This window comes from Elaeis guineensis, chromosome 2 (assembly GCF_000442705.2).
Source record: "Elaeis guineensis isolate ETL-2024a chromosome 2, EG11, whole genome shotgun sequence".
In the NCBI taxonomy this organism is placed as follows: Eukaryota; Viridiplantae; Streptophyta; class Magnoliopsida; order Arecales; family Arecaceae; genus Elaeis; species Elaeis guineensis.
The window spans coordinates 126,879,276-126,901,002 of record NC_025994.2 but is presented as its reverse complement, the minus strand read 5'-3'; the positions used below and the strand labels follow the sequence as shown (position 1 = coordinate 126,901,002).

The following is a 21,727-nucleotide window of genomic DNA, read 5'->3' as shown; positions in this document are numbered from 1 at the left end:
AGGGAGAGGTCAATCATGCGTCAGGAAATCCGGAAGCCTCCAAAAATTCGACCAGATGCCTCCAAAAGCGACCCGCAGTTTACGATTGCAGAGGGCGGACCAATGAGGAGGATTTCACGAGAGAAAGCCAAGCCTTCAGTTTTTCTATTTGCAGCATCTCCATCTGTATAGCAGCCAATAGCATCAAAATCACCGGTTGAGTCCGTTTAGGAAATCCTAAGTCATAAATTTATATAAATTGCAAATTTCTGTCCCAAGCTGAAAGATGTTTAGCATATTTTTATCCACAGCCCTTTTGCTTAAAACATTTGAAATTCTTTATCAACTAGAACTCAAATACCGCTTATCTTCAACTCTATTTCTTATTTTAGTCCAGAACCAGAATACTATAGAGATCATGCAAAGCTTGCTCTATTTTGCGAGTATTTAGTATTCCAAATTGAGGCAAAAAAAAAAACTGCTCAATCGTAAATCAATGGCATTGGATTTGCGTGGATTGAACGTGAATCATTCTTTCGCACGAAAATTAGGACCCTTCTGCCTCTAGAAGGTCCAGATGCGCTGGTTGTGCACATATTTTAATGGTTGATAATAAATGATAATAGAATGCAGTAAATAATAAATATAGAACCACCTATGGTATGTTTAACTACATTCAATATGCAAAGAAACCGTTGTTCATTGATTCCGAGTATTATTGGGAAAATAGCCCCGTATTTCCTGCATGGTAGGTGGTCAAAGCAGAGGAATATTAACCACTCATGCATGCATAGTAATAATCACACGGATTGCATACCAAAAATTTCTAACCTAAAATTATTGTAGGAATACATCCAGATTCGGTTATGAGCCCTTATTAAAAGGTCAAGATGTATTTGTTCACACATTCTGGTTGACAATAAAAATAATGGAATAAATAAACAAGTGACCATCCGTCTTACATAGCTATAGTATCTCTCAAAACAAAGTTTAGAAAGAAACAGTTGTTCCTTGATGACAAAGATTGTAAGAAAAATAGCTCAATATTTCCTGATGATTTAAACATGCCGTGTATTGGGTCCTAGGCCCTTCTAGAAGATCAAGGTAGGCGGGGATGAAATTTATCATTATAGCATGCACTTAATACTTTATTATTATGGCATGATGGTTGCTACGATAGAATTCAATAAATCTCGACGTGTTTCTTCTAATGTTATGATCTCTTTCCATTTTTGTGTGCCAGCCAGTTGTACATCACTATCCCTTTACTTGCCATCCAAACCCATCAATATGGAAAGGATGATCATATTGTATAATTATAAATGTGCACACCACCTCAGGTTGTGTGTGAAATATTTTCGTGCGTAAAACAAAACCATTTTCGCTCTCATCCATTTAAAAGCTCTTCTCCGAGTTTTTCTTCGGTTGTTTAGGAGTGCTGGCTTGAAATCAAGAAGAAGGAAGCTATTATATTTTCTCCATTTCGTTTTTCTTCTGGCTGAGGGGCTTCAATGGATGCCGTCGGGAGTCTGCGACGGAACAATTCGATATGGAGGAGTGGAGATGACATCTTTTCAAGGTCTTCGCAGGATGAAGATGATGAGGCCGCCCTGAAGTGGGCTGCTCTCGAGAAACTGCCGACCTACAACCGACTGAGGAGGGGTATACTGACTCTTGCCGAGGGCGACCACAAAGAAATAGACATCCACAGCCTCAGCTTGCAAGAGAGGAAGACATTGCTGGAGAGACTGATTAGAGTTGCAGAGAAGGACAATGAAGAGTTTTTGTTGAAGCTTAGGGATCGCATCGATCGGTGAGAACTTGGTAGCGTTATTGTTTTATATCAACTGGATCCATAATAGATTACTCATCCTGCTTTTTTTTACTTTTGTTTTTTAGAGTTGGAATAGAACTTCCTACCATTGAAGTGCGTTATGAGCACCTCAACATCCAAGCCGAAATCCATGTGGGCAGCAGAGGATTGCCGACAATTTGGAATTCCACGATTAACGTACTCGAGGTACGATGCAATGTTCAAGCTTTCCTGTCGAAAGAGTAGTCTGGAATATCTCCATGCTCGTAACTTCCTTCTGGTTTTGCTATCCTCCTGAACCAGGCTGTTGCCAATAAATTTCATATATTACCGAGTAGGAAGAGACCATTGCCGATCCTTCATGATGCCAGTGGAATCATCAAGCCTCGCAGGTAAGAGAGGGTTTTTTCTTTTTTCTTTTCTTTTTTTTTTCTTTTTTTTTTTTTTTTTTTGCCTCATATGAAAGTGAGATGAATTGTTCTCGAGTATTTTTCTTTTTTCTATTTTAATGATCAATTACAGAATCTCTCTGTCTGGTGTATTGTTAATTCAGTTCTTCTGCATTTCAGGATGACTTTGCTCTTAGGTCCCCCAGGCTCAGGAAAGACCACATTGTTGTTGGCCTTAGCTGGAAAGCTGGACTCGGATCTGAAGGTCAAAATCATCCATTTCCATTTATTTTCTTTATTTTCAAAACATAAATCCCCCATCCTCCTATATTTAATAATTTGAAAGTAATATAAAGGAGTAATTTTGCTTATTACCTATGTAAAAATGAACAGGTTTCCGGGAGAGTGACTTACAACGGTCATGGAATGGACGAGTTTGTTCCTCAAAGAACAGCTGCCTATATCGGTCAACATGATCTTCATATAGGTGAGATGACGGTTCGCGAAACCTTAGCTTTCTCTGCAAGGTGTCAGGGAGTAGGAGCTCGTTATGGTAAGAATCACTTGATCAAAATTAAAGCACAGAATTAGTCCAGTGATTTGTTCACAAGTTGTTTTTCTGTGACCGCAAATAAATCATCACTGTTGACACCTTACAGAAATGTTAACGGAGCTATCAAGAAGGGAGAAGGCAGCTAATATCATGCCAGATCCTGATATTGACGTTTTCATGAAGGTGAGATACAAAGTTTTAATTAGAATTCCTCTTCTACTTGAAATTATTGAAATGAATGGAACAAAGTGTTGTAGGTCATCATTGAAACTTTCCTTGCTTTTCACTCATGCAGGCAGCTAGTATGGGTGGACAAGAATCCTCTGTCGTCACAGACTATATGTTGAAGGTACATGCTGCACATTTCAATTACATACAAAGGAATGCTTATGGAACAAGACCGATCGTTTCTTCGATCACTTCTTTAAATTCTGCAGATCTTAGGATTGGAAATCTGTGCCGACACCATGGTAGGAGATGAAATGCGGAGAGGTATCTCTGGTGGCCAAAGGAAGCGTGTCACGACAGGTATGGCAACTGATAAGATCATAAGAATACTAAGTTCAAAATTCTTTTGAGTGAGGCTTCATAGAATACATGTACTATAGGTGAGATGCTTGTTGGAGCTGCACGAGCTCTGTTTATGGATGAGATATCAACTGGTCTGGACAGCTCCACAACTTTTCAGATAGTTAACTCACTCAGGCAGTCCGTTCACGCTCTTAGTGCGACGGCTGTTATTTCCTTGCTCCAGCCTGCTCCAGAGACGTATGAACTTTTTGACGACATTATTCTTCTTTCAGAGGGACAAATCGTGTATCAAGGTCCCCGGGAACATGTCCTCGAGTTCTTTGAATCCATGGGCTTCAAATGCCCAAAAAGGAAGGGTGTTGCAGACTTCTTACAAGAGGTAGGCTAACCAACCACAAAAAATGATTTCGTTCAACTATTAGATCAATTACAAACTTCTTAACTTCATACTCCGCACGCTTGTTGTTTCACCATCACAAACATTCCACTTGATCTCTTTTTTGGATACAAAGGTGACATCGAGGAAAGACCAGCGGCAGTATTGGGCACACCCTGATGAACATTACCGATATGTGCCTGTCAGGGAATTTGCAGAGGCCTTTCAGTCTTTCCATATTGGTCAGGTTATAGGAAATGAACTTTCCATCCCCTTCGACAAGAGCAAGAGCCACCCTGCTGTCCTAACAACATCAAAATATGGTGTTAACAAGAAGGAGCTTTTGAAAACTAATCTTGCAAGAGAACTACTGCTGATGAAGCGAAATTCATTTGTCTATATCTTCCAAGCAACGCGGGTGAGTGACATCCATTTGTGATGATAGGCTTGGACTCTACAAATAAGAACCATTTTTCAAAATTTTGTGATATTCAAATTTCAGATTGTAATCGTGTCCCTCATCACAATGACAACCTTCCTGCGCACCGAGATGCATCGTGAATCTGTAAGCGATGGGGGAATATATATGGGCGCACTTTTCTACGGATTAGTCACGATCATGTTTAATGGATTCGCGGAGCTTGCTATGACCATTGTGAAGCTTCCTGTCTTCTTCAGACAAAGAGATTTGCTCTTTTATCCTGCATGGTCTTATACAATTCCAATGTGGATTTTGAAGATTCCGATTACATTTATAGAAGTTGGAATCTGGGTGTTCACAACTTACTATGTTATCGGGTTCGATCCAAAAATTGGAAGGTAATATGAATGACTTTGGTTCTATCTGTCTTTCATTCCATGATCTTCAGAATGACTGTGTACTTGTCTCCCTAACAGGCTGTTTAAGCAGTATCAGCTGCTCTTGGCGATCAATCAAATGGCATCAGGACTCTTCCGGTGCATTGCTGCACTGGGTAGGAATTTGATCGTTGCAAACACCTTTGGATCCTTTACAATGCTTATTCTTATGCTTTTGGGTGGGTTCATCATCTCTAGAGGTATGCTTCCATCACTTGCTTTTTCTTTATATCATTTTTTGCCGGACCACAAGTGTTCGTGATCTAGTTCTGGTCTCAGTTGCCTGCAATAATGGTTTGCTCACTATAATGCGCTCTGTATTCTTTCGATAGAGAATGTGAAGAAATGGTGGATATGGGGTTATTGGATCTCACCCCTGATGTATGCGCAGAATGCAATATCGACAAATGAATTTTTAGGAAAAAGTTGGAGCCATGTAAGGGCATCTCTCCTTGATATGTGAAGAAAAAAATGCATCACTTGAGGCAATTAAGAATATCTGATATCTGTTTTCCGTATTGTGTTGCAGATGCTTCCTGGATCAACAGAGCCTCTAGGAGTGGTCATCTTAAAGTCTCGTGGGATCTTTCCTGAGGCAAAATGGTATTGGATCGGTTTTGGTGCCTTGGTTGGATACACGTTGCTATTCAATGCTCTTTTCACCGTGGTTCTCACCTATATCAAACGTGAGTATAAATCACATGATAACATGTTGTGGGCAAAAAAAAAAAAAAAACAAAGTCTTACAAGCGACGGTTAGAGTTATAAGATTGAGAACTCTATTCTGAGCATTGTCTGATGTCGGCAGCATTTGGGAAAGCTCAACCAGCGATATCTGAAGAGACATTAAAAGAAAAGCATGCAAATTTAACTGGTGAAGTATTAGAACAATCATCCGTTGGAAAGAACTCTCTAAATCAATCCACATCTGAAAGTAAGTCTGGTAAATAAGTTTGACATGAGCTAATTTCCTTGCAGCAGGCTTCATCAATTGTAATTTTCATGTTTGCAGAAAGCCCCCATGAGATTAGGAGGAGCGGTACCGCATCAACGTCCACAAATGAAGTTGTTGATCTAAATCAGAACCAGAAGGGAATGGTACTTCCATTTGTACCACTTTCTATGACCTTCGACAATATAAGATACTACGTGGACATGCCACAGGTAATAATATCATAGGCAATACATATACCAAACCTTTACGAAACTATCAAGGTGATACGCCTAAATTAATCCTGGCAAAAACATTGAAAATTTTGGCAAACTCGTAGCAAATGAAAGCACGAGGTGCAACAGAAGACCGTTTGGAACTCCTGAAGGGTGTGAGCGGGTCTTTCAGGCCAGGAGTGCTAACAGCTCTAATGGGTGTGAGTGGAGCCGGTAAGACAACACTTTTGGATGTGTTGGCTGGAAGGAAAACAGGTGGATATATAGAGGGAAACATTACGATATCCGGCTACCCCAAGAAGCAAGAAACTTTCGCTCGTGTATCCGGATACTGCGAACAAGATGATATCCACTCTCCACAGGTGACAGTTTACGAGTCTCTTGTATTCTCTACATGGCTTCGATTGCCTGCTGAGGTTGATTCTACAGCGAAAAAGGTTGGTTATATAAATATGGACCTAATCCTTACAATTCCTTTTAGTCTATCCATGCATAGATTGACCAATAAACTATTATCCACAGATGTTCATTGAAGAGGTCATGGAGCTGGTGGAGCTGACACCATTGAGGGATGCACTGGTTGGATTACCTGGAGTTAATGGGCTATCGACTGAGCAGCGAAAGAGGCTCACAATTGCTGTGGAGCTTGTTGCTAACCCCTCTATAATATTCATGGACGAACCAACTTCTGGACTTGATGCACGGGCTGCAGCAATTGTTATGAGGACTGTGAGGAACACCGTGGACACTGGAAGGACGGTTGTGTGCACCATTCACCAGCCTAGCATCGACATATTTGAAGCATTTGATGAGGTCAGGGAGTGTTTGGATTAATTAGTTTTTTATTTGTGTTAGTTCATTTGAACTACAAGGAGGCGAAAATTTGATACATCTTATATTTTGTTGCAGCTACTTTTGCTGAAGCAGGGAGGAGAAGAGATATATGTAGGTCCACTGGGGCGCCATTCTTGCCATCTTATAAATTATTTTGAGGTGAGGCATGAAAAGAGCTAGCTTCTTTTGAGGATTCAGCTCAGCGAACCAACTAACAATATCTTTTGGTTAATTTATCAAGGGAATTGAAGGTGTCAGTAAGATAAAAGATGGCTACAATCCTGCCACATGGATGCTGGAAACGACTACAGTGTTTCAAGAAGAGATACTCGGGGTTAATTTCAGTGAAATATACAAAAAATCCGAACTGCATCAGTCAGTAACTTTCACTTAGCTTTTTGCCTAATCGAACAGCTAGCATGTCGTTGTTCATACTTTCATGTTTCATGTCAGGAGGAACAAGAATTTGATCAAGGAAATGAGTACACCACCTCCTGGTTCAAGTGATCTTTACTTCCCAACTCAGTATTCGCAGTCCTTCTTCACACAATGTATGGCTAACCTATGGAAACAGCACTCTTCATACTGGAGAAATCCTTCATACACTGCAGTAAGGTTCTTATCCACGACAATCATGGCCCTACTGTTCGGGACTATTTTCTGGGACCTTGGCACCAAAAGGTAGATCTTCAGGGAACCTTTCTGCCCACAAGCTTTTCATCCATTTTCTGGTCCAGAATGATCTCAGTGCACCTATAATATTTCATATTACAGGAGCGTGCAGCAGGATTTGTTTAATGCAATGGGTTCCATGTATGCTGCTGTTCTGTTCATTGGAATACAGAATGCTTCATCTGTTCAGCCGGTTGTGGATGTTGAACGAACCGTATTCTACAGAGAGAGAGCTGCTGGAATGTACTCAGCCTTGCCATATGCATTTGCACAAGTAATCACTCTTACATCACCTTGTCTATCCTCTTTTCGAGCTTCTCGATCTAGAGGTTCCAAAACCTGAATCGAATCTCTTCATATCTGTCATAAAAGCTAACTCTTACTAGGTTCCTCTTTGTCCCTAATTAAGCACCATATCTGATTTGAAGGTTGCAATCGAGATTCCATACATCTTGATCCAGACTTTGACGTATGGTGTCATAGTATATGCAATGATTGGGTTTGAATGGACAGCAGCTAAGTTCTTGTGGTACATGTTCTTCATGTACTTCACATTACTTTACTTCACATTTTACGGAATGATGGCAGTAGGCATGACACCCAACCACAACATTTCCGCAATAGCTTCCTCTGCATGTTATGTACTGTGGAATCTATTCTCCGGATTCATAATTCCTCGACCTGTAAGTTCCAACCGTGGTATCTTGACTCTTGTTACGATCTTTTATGAAATTATGTCCGCTGAAGTAGCTCCTTCATTTCACAGAGGATTCCTATTTGGTGGAGATGGTATTATTGGGCATGCCCTGTTGCATGGACCTTGTATGGTTTGGTCGCTTCTCAGTTTGGAGATGTACAGGATCAGCTTGACATCGGTGTGTCCGTGGCTGATTTTGTCGGAAGCTACTTTGGATTCAGGCACAGCTTTTTGGGAGTGGTAGCAGCGATGGTCGTCGCATTCTCTGCGCTATTTGCTTTCCTGTTTGGGTTCTCAATAAAAATGATCAATTTTCAAAAGAGATGAAGAAGGTTTTCCTACAACCACACCGTGATGTTTTGGAGAAATGCATTCAGATCAACCTAGCATAGCATGTCATGCAGACTGGAGTCGCTTATTTTGAAGAACATTTAGATGGATGCTTGTGAGACTTGATCAGCAAAGAAGAAAAAAACTTGGACAGAAGGACACAAAATTTTTCCTTGTAACTTCGTATTTTTCCCTCTGTGTACTGCATATTTTTTCGACTATTAATGTAAAATTGGAGTTTTCCAGAATTTATCTAAATGTGTTCGTACAGATATCTGTACGTGCTGAAATGAAAATTGAAATATGGTCCAGTGGAATTACAAAAATCCTCACTTTAATGTGTTTTTACAGAAAAAACATGAGACAACTTCCAAATAAATTCAAAATATAGACACCTTATAATACTTTAGTCACATAATATAAATGCAAAATTAAAGAAATTCCTATGACAAATCCCAGTTCTATTGCAAGGGATAGATGATACTATGATTATGTAAAAAGAAAATGTCAATAGGGGGAACGTAAGGAAACCTGAAACATGGTAGAGGAGATGGTTGAAAACTTGGGGCCCATTCTTTGGGGAGTAAAAATTTATCACAGAATTATATTTTTTTAGATAAATATTTTTCTAACAACATCGATATAAGAAAATAATTTATTTATATTTTTTTTTTATGAATTAGAAAGTACCTGTGTAATATATTATCTGTGCATTACTATAAATTGCTAGAATCTATCTATACTTTCTGTAACATCTTCAATGTCCATGTATGTATATATATGCATGTGTATGTATGTGTGTATGTGTATACATATCGAAGACCGGCCAGCAGTCTATCAGGATGCTAATAGACTAAGTTATAAAATTCTTTATAGAGCGGGTGCGAGACCTAGAATGAGCTTGGCACTAGCACGACCCTAGCTCCCCGATGCTGCAAGGGTCTCAGCAGACCGTTGAAACTAACGGACATATTTAAACAACTGTGAATTGCATGTACGATTTATCTAAACAAATCATGTGTCATGTGTGGAATCATTATTTACCAATTTTTTAAAATTTTCAAAACTCACCCTAAACAGCAGTCCTATTATAGATTGCTCGTAGATTAATTAGAGGATAGTTGTGGTATTCAAAACAGTAAGGCTGGGAGGACATATGATTAGAGCTAGAGATAGAGGGAGAGAGAAAAACTCTAAAGAAAACAAAGGAATCAATTTAGAAGTTACTGGCCAAAAGTTCAGCAAAGAAAGTATTTGGCATTTAGGTGCATTTGTTAAGAGCAATGCAAATCACTTAAAAAAAAAGGTAAGATACTAAAAATATTTTATAAATATTATATGGCATGATTCACGATGCAAATACAAAAGGAGCTACAAGAATATCACAGCAGCTCAGTGATTTTAAGAGTTACATTTTTGAGTTTTTAAAACATTTTTTGATTTAGTAAAGAATTCTTCCTAAATAATAAATGTACACTTCTTTTTTCTTTTTTTTTTTCTTTTTTTTTTTGAGAATTGTGTTCTTTGGTCACTTTCTTAGAGGTGGTAAAGAACCTTTGATGATCCAATCTAGACCAGGTCCACTCCTAAGATTAAGGTTCATGAAAACCATGGATCTCAAATTACCTTTCAACTAACCAACTCAGACTTATTGTAACTTGCAAACACTAGTTGAATAATCTAGATCTAAACTTAATTACTTAGATCCACCTAATCTGAAAGAAGTTTTTTTTTTTTTTCCCCCTCTTTTTCGAAGACCTGAAAGAAGACTTCAAACATTGAGGTATTGGCCTCAATGTAAATCCTACGCCTGAGGGAAATTCAGGTCAAGTGCAGACCAATCTGAAGCCAATTTAAAATAGAAACACTTCGGCCCAATCTTTGAACCCTCATCTCCCCTTGGTCCCCGCTCGTGATTCACAACTTCCGTAGCTGTACTTGTAGAAAAGCCATCTGTTGGTCACGCCTCATAATTCCATAGACCTTTCGTTCTCTAGCAGGGAGAAGTGGTGTACATGCTTTTTGTAAGCACTCAAACGTCACATGGTTGGGTCGTTCTTAGAATCATAGAACTTGTCAAATGGTTGGGTCGTTCTTAGAATCGTAGGTCTTGTTTAATCCATCCCATCAGTGAAGTCGGTGGTCTCTAGAGCTCTTTTTTAGAATAATTTTAAAAAAAAAAATTAAATATTAAAATATATTAAAATCAAACTTATTTACCAAACTAATGCAAAAGAGAAAAACGTCATTTTGAATGGCGTTTTTTCCCCTTCCACGTCACCCCCTTTTCCACGGTGTCATCGTCCCAAAAAAAAAAAAAAAAAAAGAAGAAACGCCATTTGGAATGGCGTCTTTAAAAACGCCATTTGGAATGGCGTCTTTAAAAACGCCATTTTGAATGGCGTTTTTAAAAACGCCATTCAACATGGCGTTTTCAAATTTTCTTCAAAAAAAAAAAGGGAAAAAATCGTGAAATAATGGAAAAATTGATTTTTTAAAATTTAAAAATAATGAATAAATTAAAATTATAATTTTGATTGAAATTTAAAATATAAAGATTTGAATTTTTAATTCATTAAAAAAATTATTTTAGATTTTTTATTTAAAATATTTTTTAAAAGATGTCAAAAAAAATCTTAAGAAATAAAAAAATTATCATAGAAAAAAAAAAGAGAAAGAAATTTGAAAGAAATAAAAATTTAAAATTTAATTGAAAAACATCATTCGCAATACTTGTCCTAAAAATTTTTTAAAAAAATTATAAATTTTAATTTTTTTAAAAAATAAAAAAAAAGAATTATAATGTAAAAATTAAAAAAAATAAAATTTTAAAGATTAATTGAAATTAAAATATTATTTCAAATTACTTTCTCAAATTAAAAATAATTATATTAAAAAAGATTCAAAAAAATTTGAAAAATAGGCTAAAAAAATTTTATAAAAATATAAAGAATTGAAAAAAAATAGAAATTATAATTGTAATTGAATAACAAACTTTATAATTTTTAATTTTAAGAAATAAGAATTATAATTGTAAATGAAATTAAAAATTATATTTTAAATAACTAAATTAATTTAAATATAAATTTTTAAAAAATATTATAAATAAAAGAAAAAAAATACGTAATAGAATATCAAAAAGATAAAAATGAAAAAAAACTAAAATTTAAATTTAAATTTATAAAAATTATAAATTAGATTAGGAAAAATATATCATAAAAGAATAAAATTAAATTAAATTAATTACAATTTCTTTTTTAGGGTATTTTATAAATGTGACTTTAAAAAATTAAATTTGAATTAAATTTTGATAAAAAAAGAAATACATTAAAAAGTTAAAAAAAATGAGGAAAAGTTAAAAAGTTAAAAAGTGAGAATTTTTAAAAAGTCACAAAAAATAAGAATTATAAATTAAAAATTAAAAAAAAATTAAAGTTTAATTGAAATAAAAATATTTTTTAAATGTATTTTATAAAATTAAAATTAATTTAATTAAAGAAATTTTCAAATAAAATTTAAAAATGACCTAAAAAAATTTCATAAAAAGATAAGGAATTGAAAAAAAATAGAAATTGTAATTATAATTGAAGAACAAAGTTTATAATTTTCAATTTTAAGAAATAAGAATTAAAACTGTAATTGAAATTAAAAATAATATTTTAAATAACTAAATTAATTTAAACATTATTATTTAAAAAATATTTTAAATAAAGAAAAAAATGGGAGGAAAATTTAAAATTTAATTTGAATTAAATTTTGATCAAAAAATAAATACAGTGTAAAGTTAAAAAATGAGGAAAAATATGAAAAAAAAAATTTGTAAATTGAACTTTAGAAAAAATAATATTTTTTTAATTAAAGAAAAAGAATACGTAATAGAATGCTAAAAAGAAAAAAATGAAAGAAAACTGAAATTATAATTTCAAATGATAACTATTTTAAAATAAATAAAAAAAATATCATAAAAAAATAATAAAATAATAATAAAATAGAAATTGTAATTATAAATTTTAAAGAAATTTAATTTTAATTTAAATTAAAAATTATCATTTAAATTATTATTTTCATTATTTAATTTAATTTATTTATTAAAAGATTACAAATACATAATTAAAGAAATAAAAAAAAAGGAGAAAACGCCATAGAGAATGGCGTTTTCCCCTCCCCAAAACCTTTTTCCCCTCCTTCTTCCTTCTCCCCTCCTTCTTCCTTCTCCCTCTTCTCCTTCTCCCTTCTCCCTTCTCGATCTTCTCCGGCGTCTCTCCGGCGGCACGGCGGCGAGGTCTCGACGGCGGTGAGCTCTTCCCCCCTCTCTCTCCCTCTTCCTCTTTCTCTCTCCCTCTTCCCCTCTCTCTCTTTTTCTCATGCCGGCGACGGGCCGTGCGTCCCGGCGGCGGGCCGCGCGTCCCGACGGCGGGTCCCGCATCCCGGCGGTGGCCCCCGGCCCCCGGCCCCCTCCTCTCTCTCTTTTTCTCTCTCTCTCTCTCTTCCTCTCTCTCTCCCTTCTCCGTGGCCGTCGGCCACATACGGCCGGCGGCGGGCCGCGCGCCCCGGCGGCGGGTCCCGCGTCCCGGCGGTGGGTCCCGCATCCCGACGGTGGCCCCCGGCCCCCTCCTCTCTCTCTTTTTCTCTCTCTCTCTCTTCTTCTCTCTCTCCCTTCTCCGTGGCCGCCGGCCACAGACGGCCGGCGGTGGGCCGCGCGCCCCGGCGGTGGGTCCCACGTCCCGGCGGTGGCCCCCGACCCCCTCCTCTCTCTCTTCCTTTCTCTCTCTCTCTTCCTCTCTCTCTCTCCCTTCTCCTTGGCCGCCGGCCACAGACGGCCGGCGGCGGGCCGCGCGTCCCGGCGGCGGGTCCCGCATCCCGGCGGTGGCCCCCGGCCCCCTCCTCTCTCTCTTCCTCTCTCTCTCTCCCTTCTCCTTGGCCGCCGGCCACAGACGGCCGGCGGCGGGCCGCGCGTCCCGGCGGTGGCCCCCGACCCCCTCCTCTCTCTCTTCCTCTCTCTCTCTCTTCCTCTCTCTCTCTTCCTCCCTCTCTCTCTTCCTCTCTCTATCTCCCTTCTCCTTGGCCGCCGGCCACAGAAGGCCGGCAGCGGGCCCCGCGTCCCGGCGGCGGGTCCCGCATCCCGACGGCGGGTCCCGCATCCCGGCGGTGGCCCCCGGCCCCCTCCTCTCTCTCTTCCTCTCTCTCTCTCTCTCTTCCTCTCTCTCTCTCCCTTCTCCTTGGCCGCCGGCCACAGACGGCCGGCGGTGGCCCGCGCGTCCCGACGGCGGGTCCCGCATCCCGGCGACGGGTCCCGCGTCCCGGCGGTGGCCCCCGGCCCCCTCCTCTCTCTCTTCCTCTCTCTCTCCCTTCTCCTTGGCCGCCGGCCGCGCGTCCCGGCGGCGGGCCGCGCGTCCCGACGGTGGCCCCCGGCCCCCTCCTCTCTCTCTTCCTCTCTCTCTCTCTTCTCCTTGGCCGCCGGCCACAAACGGCCGGCGGCGGGCCGCGCGCCCCGGCAGCGGGTCCCGCGTCCCGTCCTTGGCCCCCGGCCCCCTCCTCTCTCTCTTCCTCTCTCTCTCCCTTCTCCTTGGCCGCCGGCCACAGACGGCCGGCGGCGGGCTGCGCTTCCCGGCGGCGAGCCCCGCATCCCGAAGATGAGCCCGGCCCCGGCTGGCGGTGGGCCCGCGCCCCGGTGGCCAGGGCGGGCCCCGCACCCCGACGGCGGTCCTCAGCCCCCCCCCGCCTCTCCTGGCGGTGGGCCCGCGTCTCGGCGGTGGGCTCAGACGGTTGGTGGGGCCGCATGCCCTGACGGCGGGCCCCGTGTGGCGATGGCTCCGATGCGATGGGCTGCGATGACGGTGGGCCCACGGGTTCCGATGCTCATTTTTTTTATCTCATTAATTTATTTTTATTTTTATCTTTATCTAATTAGATCCAGTTGTATTTTAAATTTTTAAATATATTGCATTTCATGAAAACGTAGACCCGTCAATTGATCAATGTATAATATTCTACGTTATCCGTATAAAATATATATGAAATATATATTTTTATATGGATATCGTAAAATACATACATTGGTCAATTGATTGTCCAGTTTGGACAGTTTGGGAATTGCATTTAATTCTATAGATAATTACATTATTCGAATGATATGCGGAGGGTTCGAGAGAAATTTCGGACAGTATTTTTCTTTAGTTCTCCTCACACATTTTGAGTCGTGGGGGGAGAACTAAGGGAAAATGCTGCCGAAATTTCTTTCGGTCTTTTTTGCGTATCGTTTGATTAATGTAATTAATCTATAGAATTAATGCAATTCCCGAATGGGATAGGATCTATCTGTACCTATTTGTTGATGATATGATGCATGTATCATGTAAATCTTTTGTAATGATAAAATAATTAATAATATTAAATATTTTAATCTTGATTTTATTGTAGGTTTTTTTGAGAAAATGGCTAGTACTCGAGTTCGTATTTTATTGTATTATGATGGCATGATACAGAATGATCAAACTGGTGTGCAGTATAGTCACTCTGCAAATCGGATGATTAGAATATTTTCATCATTATCACGTCAAGAATTATTGGATCATTTATACAGCAGTATTCCTGTAGACAAAGAAAAATATGAAATAAAATCGAAATGGAGATCTCCTAATCTGTCGGGACAGTTAATGCAGAGTAAATATATCTTGGTTCCAATTGATGACGATGATGATGTCGAAGAAATGCTGACCTTTTCTTTGAAATATTCAGAATGTCGATTTTTAGAATTATATATTGAAAAAAAAGATGTACCAAGCTTTGGATATCATAGTCGGTTTTTAACTCAAGCGGATAATAATGTTGGGCCTTCCTCACCTTTCGTAACTCCTATGATACAAACCGATAGAGTTGAGGCCGGTTTTGCAGAACAACATTCCATTACTGCCGGTCCTAGCTGTCCAATTATTCCAAGTGCTGTGGTGACTTCTCCTGTGTCTTCTGCTATGGTGACTTCTCCTTTGGTACAAGCAGTGGTAAGTGCGGGAGACGACACTCATATAGGAAATGATGATTGGGTAGTCGGTGGAATAAATTCTGATAGCATTGATGGCACGCACTTGTATGAAAAATTTAAAGGTAAGATGTTAATTGCAACAGGCATTGATGCAGAGAATGGGATATTTTCATTAGCATATGCAATTATCGATGAGGAAACGACTGCAAGTTGGAGTTGGTTTCTTTTCCAGCTCAGAACACATATCGTTAAAGATAGAAATGGAATATGCTTAATTTCTGACAGGCATCCAGGTATATTAAATGCCATCGTAGATGAGTCTATTGGATGGAGTCCACCACGTGCTTATCATCGATACTGTTTAAGACATATCTGCAGTAATTTCAACACTCATTTTAAAAATGTGCAGCTGAAAAGAGCAGTATGGCAAGCAGGAAGTGCTCATCAAGTTCGTAAATTCAATTTTATCATGGGTAGGATTAGAACAGTGAATGAAGAAGCTTGGGGCTGGTTGTCCGAGATAGAAAAGGAGAAGTGGACATTGGCACATGATGATGGCCTACGCTATGGTGTTTTAACTACAAATTTGTCGGAGGTTTTTAACAGTATTTTACGAGGAGCTAGAAATGTGCCAATTACAGCTTGTGTTCAACTGATATTTTATCGTCTTGTCAAATATTTCAATACGAGGCATGCCCAAGCCTTGAGATATGTAGAGAAGAATCAAAATAATCTTTTTACTCCTCATGTTGCAATTAAAATTGCTGAAGATCAAGTTAAGGCTAACCAGCACAGAGTAACAGCATTCAACCTTCAAAGAGGTATATATGAAGTGCTTACGAGAAGAGCAAGCAGAGGATTACGAGGTGGAGAAAATTCTCATACTGTTACATTAGCTGAAAGAAAATATTCTTGTGGAAAGTGGAGCACGTACAAATATCCATGTTCACATGTTTTAGCTGTGTGTCAAAAAATTGCTGTACATTTTAGTGATTTTGTGGATGATGCATATACAATTACAGCATACATGAATGCTTGGAGCGATAATTTCAATCCACTACCACATAAAGATTATTGGATGCATACACGTATGTTCAAATGTATGCCTGATCATCATCGTTTGAGACCGAAGCAGAAAGGTAGACCAAAGTCAACGAGACTACGAAATGAGATGGATGATAGGCAAATAAGAAATAAGAACCACTGTGGTATTTGTAAGGAACAGGGTCATGATTGTCGTCGCTGTCCTAGGATATTTCAACATACTTCAACTTCAAGCAGTGGAAGAAATTGAAAGCTTCGATAATTTATTGTTGTCATTGTTTTATGAATTACTGTGGGATTGTATTTGAATTTTCGTGTTTAATATGTTGGGATGAACTGAATTTTGTGTTTAAGTTGTATTGTGTGATAATATTGTATTTAAAAAAAAAATTAAAATATATTGTCTTGTTTTTTTAATACATCTGTGATAATATTGCTTGAGACAGCGTATTATGGCTTACGATCCACGATATCCCGGTCTCCGAGACAGCAGCATTCTTACATTGCAGGAGCACCATCGATCACAGACTATTTTAGATGGCGGCGTAAGCATTACAATCTTATTTACTCTTTAAATTTTTATTTTAAAAATCATGTATGTTATCTAATTATTATATTTTATTGCAGGAGTCCAGACATCTTCATCTACGACGATCCGATGCAGATTTCTGGAGGACAGAGGACATCCCAGATAGAGTGTTAGATTATTTACGATATCTGGGATTTTATGGAGTATATCGGATCGGTCGTATACAGATGGACGTTGGTCTTATTACGGCTTTGCTTGAGAGATGGCGTCCAGAGACACACACATTTCATCTTCCATTTGGTGAGGCGACCATCAGTTTACAGGATGTCAGCATCCTTACTGGACTACCAGTTGATGGAGATCCAGTTATCGGAGTTGATCCCACACTTACCATTCCGGAGTGGCAGGCTTTGTGCTTGCGATTGTTAGGGTTTGAGCCTGACGCATATTTTTTCGATCATTCACGACTTAGGATTGAGTGTTTGGATGATCGTTATCGTCATTTTCATATTACGGATGATGCACCAGAGGAGATGGTGCAGCAGTATGTTAGGGGTCAGGTGCTGCGATTGTTAGGTGGTGTCCTGTTACCTGATACTTCATCGAATAAGATGAAGTTGATATTTTTGCCATTATTAGAGGATTTAGACTTCGCTCGTCGACTCAGTTGGGGCAGTGCAGTACTAGCTTGTCTATACCGAGCTATGTGTCGGGGTTCCTATGCTGATCAGAGCGAGATTGGCGGTTATCTTGTATTATTACAGGTACGTGAATTAAAATTTTTAATTTTTAATATTTAATTATATTTTACATTCGATATATCATTTATTTAATTTTTAAATTTTGCAGATTTGGATATGGGAGCGTATGCCGACTATCAGTCCATTACGACGACAGTTGCTCGAGATGCCATCAGAGCAGCAGGATCCTGATGTTCCATTCAGACTAGACGGACCATTAGGATACAGGTATCGAAATATTATTTTTTTTATTTAAATTTTATTATTTTAAATTTATTTAATATTAGTACATTGTGAAACAGATGGAACGTTGCATTCAACGTTCATCACGTATCGACAAGAGTGGCACGGGTTTATAGGTGCCAGTTGGATACATTAGTTGATACATCTAGACGGGTAAATTTTAAATTTTTTACAAATATCAATTTACAGTATTCATAATTTATTATAATTTTTTATTAATTTTTTTTATTTTAACTATATTATATCAGTTTTTGTGGGAGCCATATACAGATGGGATATTGGCATACTGCCGCAGATGTGTACAGTTGGACACGACATATGGACTGCTAGGGTGTCACTTATTTGTTTTGATGTGGTAGAGTGGCATCTTCCCGATCGTGTCCTGCGGCAGTTTGGTCAGACTCAGGGCATCCCAGAGCAGTTTGATACCAGCCAGGGACTTCATCGTATTGATCGACGAGGGAAAGCTCGTATCGACTGGCGTATCAGACATGCACAGTACATCGATATTTGGGATGCACGTCGAGATCACATTGTTCATGGTGATCCTATTTTGAGAGACCGTTCATATACTGATGACTATATGGCTTGGTTTTTTAGTATTACGGTGCGAGTCATTGGACAGTCTCAGTATGCAGTTTCTGGATATGAGGGCGAGAGTTCTACTGTACGTCTTTTGGTAAGATTACGAAAATTACTTCATGTTATTTGTGTTATATTTTTGTTTTATATTGTACACTATACTGATTGTTTTATACTAACTGTTCTATTTGTATTTTATAGACTGATTCTGTGTCGGATCTTGTGTTGGACACTCGTCGTGCTTTATCTACGACTGATGAGGACGAGCGGATTCAGATACTTCGGGAGATGGAGAGAACAGGTTCCAAAATATTGGTGGCGATTGGTGTTGATCCACATACCTGTGCGCCTTGGTATGGAGCAGTTCGGGCGCCAGATATGAGTTATACGCCGTCACCATATGCTTCACATATGCCATCACTGCATATTCCGCATATGTCATCATTTGATGCTGCACAGATGCCACCATCTTTTCATCCACAGATGGCAGCATCTTCTTCTTCCTACATCCTCCAGATGCCATCACCGGGTACCAGTTGGCCACATGAGTATGATACTTTTTTTTCAGGTCCATCCGTGTATCCAGATGAGAGAGTTGAACGGGTCTCTCAGTCCGTAGATGATCCGACAGCATCAGTTATTCCTAAGCAGCATGATCAGCAGATCTCCTCCACTGATATAGGAGAGGAGCCATCACAGCAGGAGCAGCCGATGAGGACCTTTCTGAGAAGGTCCAAGCGACCACGGGCGCCGCGACGTCCTTGTGGGACTTAGTCTTTGTTGTATTTGTATTTAGTATTTTTATATTTTTATTGTACTATTTTTTTTTTGTACGTTTGACATTTTTATTCTATTGAATAATATTAAATGTTGATTTCATTTTATATTATTTAATTTTAAATGATTGGATATTATGATCAGTGCATATGGATACACATACTCGAACGTGTCTCAGAACATTAGGAGAGAAAATATTATGCTGAAAGGATTATAAAAATTATAACGTAAATAATAATATATCAAATGTTGCTTTTTGAATTGAACTTTAGAAAAAATAAATATTTTTTTAAGTAAAGGAAAGGAATACGTAATAGAATGCTAAAAAGATAAAAATGGAAGAAAACTGAAATTATAATTTCAAATGATAAAATTTTTAAAATAAATTTTAAAAAAATATCATAAAAAAAATAATAAAATAATAATAAAATAGAAATTATAATTATAAATTTTAAAAAAATTTAATTTTAATTTAAATTAAAAATTATCATTTAAATTATTATTTTTATTATTTAATTAAATTTATTTATTAAAAGATTACAAATAGATAAATAAAGAAATTAAAAAATAAAAAATAAATAAAAAGAGAAAATGCCATTCTCTCCCCTCCCCAAACCCCTTTTTTTCCTCCTTCTTCCTTCTCCCTTATCCCTTCTCCCTTCTCCCTTCTCCCTTCTCGATCTTCTCCTTCTTCCTTTACAAATTTAAGTAAAGGAAAAGAATATGTAATATATCATAAAAATAAAAGAAAACTAAAATTATATTTTTAAATTATAAAAATTATAAATTAAATTAAAAAAAATATATCATAAAAATAGTAAATAAAAGAGAAAAAATGGTAATAAAATAGAAATTATAATTTAAAATAAAAAATTAACTTTAATTTAAATTAAAAATTATCATTCAAATTACTATCCTCATTAAAAAATTTAATAAATTAAAAAAAAATAATTAAATAAATTATGAAAAAAATTTAAAAAAAATTTAAAAAAAGAAAAAGAATAAAAAAACGCCGAAGGGAACGGCGTTTTCTCCTTTCCCCCCTTCTTCTCTCCTTCTCCCTCTTCTCCTTTCTCCCTCTTCTCCCTTCTCCGGCGTCTCTCCGACGGCACGGCGGTGAGCTGCCTCCTCTCTCTCCCTCTTTCTCTCTCTCCCTCTTTTTAAAAAATTTAAAAAATAAAAATTACCAGAAAGAAAGTCAAGGGGTCGACTCACAGAGTGTGGCAGCCAAAAATTTTGCGTGCCGTTAAACTCTTTTAGCCATGAGTCGATTCATGGGGCCGACTAAAAAATATAAATCTATTTTTCTTAGAAAATACGCTTCCAAAAATATTAAAATTGCCTCTAATAGATTACACATCTTTTGTTCTTGCTTTTGAGACTTCAGAATCATATCTGATAAAATTATGATTTTTTTCTTCATTTTTTAACTTTTTAATGTATTTATTTTTTGATCAAAATTTAATTCAAATTAAAATTTTTTAAGTCACATTTATAAAATATCCGAAAAAATAAATTGTAATTAATTTAATTACATTTTATTCTTTTATGAAATATTTTTTTTTATAATTTTTATAATTTTAATTTTTATTTTTATTTTTCTTCCACTTTTATCTTTTTGACATTCTATTACGTATTTTTTTTCTTTATTTAAAATATTTTTTTAAATATTAATATTTAAATTAATTTAGTTATTTAAAATATTATTTTTAATTTCAATTATAATTTTAATTCTTATTTCTTAAAATTAAAAATTATAAACTTTGTTCTTCAATTACAATTAGAATTTCTATTTTTTTTCAATTCTTTATCTTTTTATGAAATTTTTTTAGGCAATTTTTATATTTTATTTAAAAAAAAATTTAATTAAATTAATTTTAATTTGAGAAATTAATTTTAAAAAATATTTTTATTTCACTTAATCTTTAAAATTTTATTTCTTTAAAAATTTAAATTTAGAATTCTTATTTTTTATGACTTTTTAAAAATTTTAACTTTTAAACTTTTTAACTTTTCATCATTTTTTAACTTATTAATGTATTTTTTTTAATCAAAATTTAATTCAAATTTAATTTTTTTAAGTCACATTTATAAAATACCCTAAAAAAAATTGTAATTAATTTAATTTAATTTTATTCTTTTATGATATATTTTTTCTAATCTAATTTATAATTTTTATAAATTTAAATTTTAATTTTAGTTTTTTTTCATTTTTATCTTTTTGATATTCTATTACGTATTTTTTTTCTTTTATTTATAATATTTTTTAAAAATTTATATTTAAATTAATTTAGTTATTTAAAATATAATTTTTAATTTCATTTACAATTATAATTCTTATTTCTTAAAATTAAAAATTATAAAGTTTGTTATTCAATTACAATTATAATTTCTATTTTTTTTCAATTCTTTATACTTTTATAAAAATTTTTTAGCCTATTTTTCAAATTTTTTTTGAATCTTTTTTAAAATAATTATTTTTAATTTGAGAAAGTAATTTGAAATAATATTTTAATTTCAATTAATCTTTAAAATTTTATTTTTTTTAATTTTTACATTATAATTCTTTTTTTTTATTTTTTAAAAATTTTAAAATTTATAATTTTTTTAGAAATTTTTATGACAAGTATT

At 36.5% G+C, this 21,727-nt stretch overlaps 1 protein-coding gene across 1 annotated transcript; it reads left to right on the top strand.

The window, feature by feature from the left end:
* Positions 1-1,353: 1,353 nt before the first annotated feature.
* LOC105041291 (ABC transporter G family member 36-like) lies at positions 1,354-8,399 on the top strand. Its single transcript, XM_019851786.3, has 24 exons — positions 1,354-1,792; positions 1,879-1,999; positions 2,096-2,184; positions 2,362-2,446; positions 2,575-2,734; positions 2,841-2,917; positions 3,030-3,083; positions 3,172-3,262; positions 3,343-3,644; positions 3,778-4,059; positions 4,144-4,460; positions 4,539-4,699; positions 4,832-4,935; positions 5,029-5,185; positions 5,308-5,433; positions 5,512-5,663; positions 5,771-6,103; positions 6,189-6,479; positions 6,576-6,659; positions 6,742-6,875; positions 6,954-7,181; positions 7,275-7,446; positions 7,601-7,855; positions 7,939-8,399. The coding sequence occupies exons 1-24, from the start codon at positions 1,491-1,493 to the stop codon at positions 8,194-8,196; spliced, it is 4,335 nt and encodes a 1,444-aa protein (XP_019707345.1). The 5' UTR covers positions 1,354-1,490; the 3' UTR covers positions 8,197-8,399.
* Positions 8,400-21,727: the final 13,328 nt, after the last annotated feature.

What these genes read in the sequence shown, in the direction of transcription:
- LOC105041291 (XM_019851786.3), top strand. Translation starts at nt 1,491, where the DNA reads ATGGATGCCGTCGGGAGTCTGCGACGGAACAATTCGATATGGAGGAGT. An exon ending in AAGGAAGCGTGTCACGACAG is followed by an intron (nt 3,263 to 3,342) that starts GTATGGCAACTG and finishes CATGTACTATAG; the next exon opens with GTGAGATGCTTGTTGGAGCT. An exon ending in TTGATTCTACAGCGAAAAAG is followed by an intron (nt 6,104 to 6,188) that starts GTTGGTTATATA and finishes TATTATCCACAG; the next exon opens with ATGTTCATTGAAGAGGTCAT.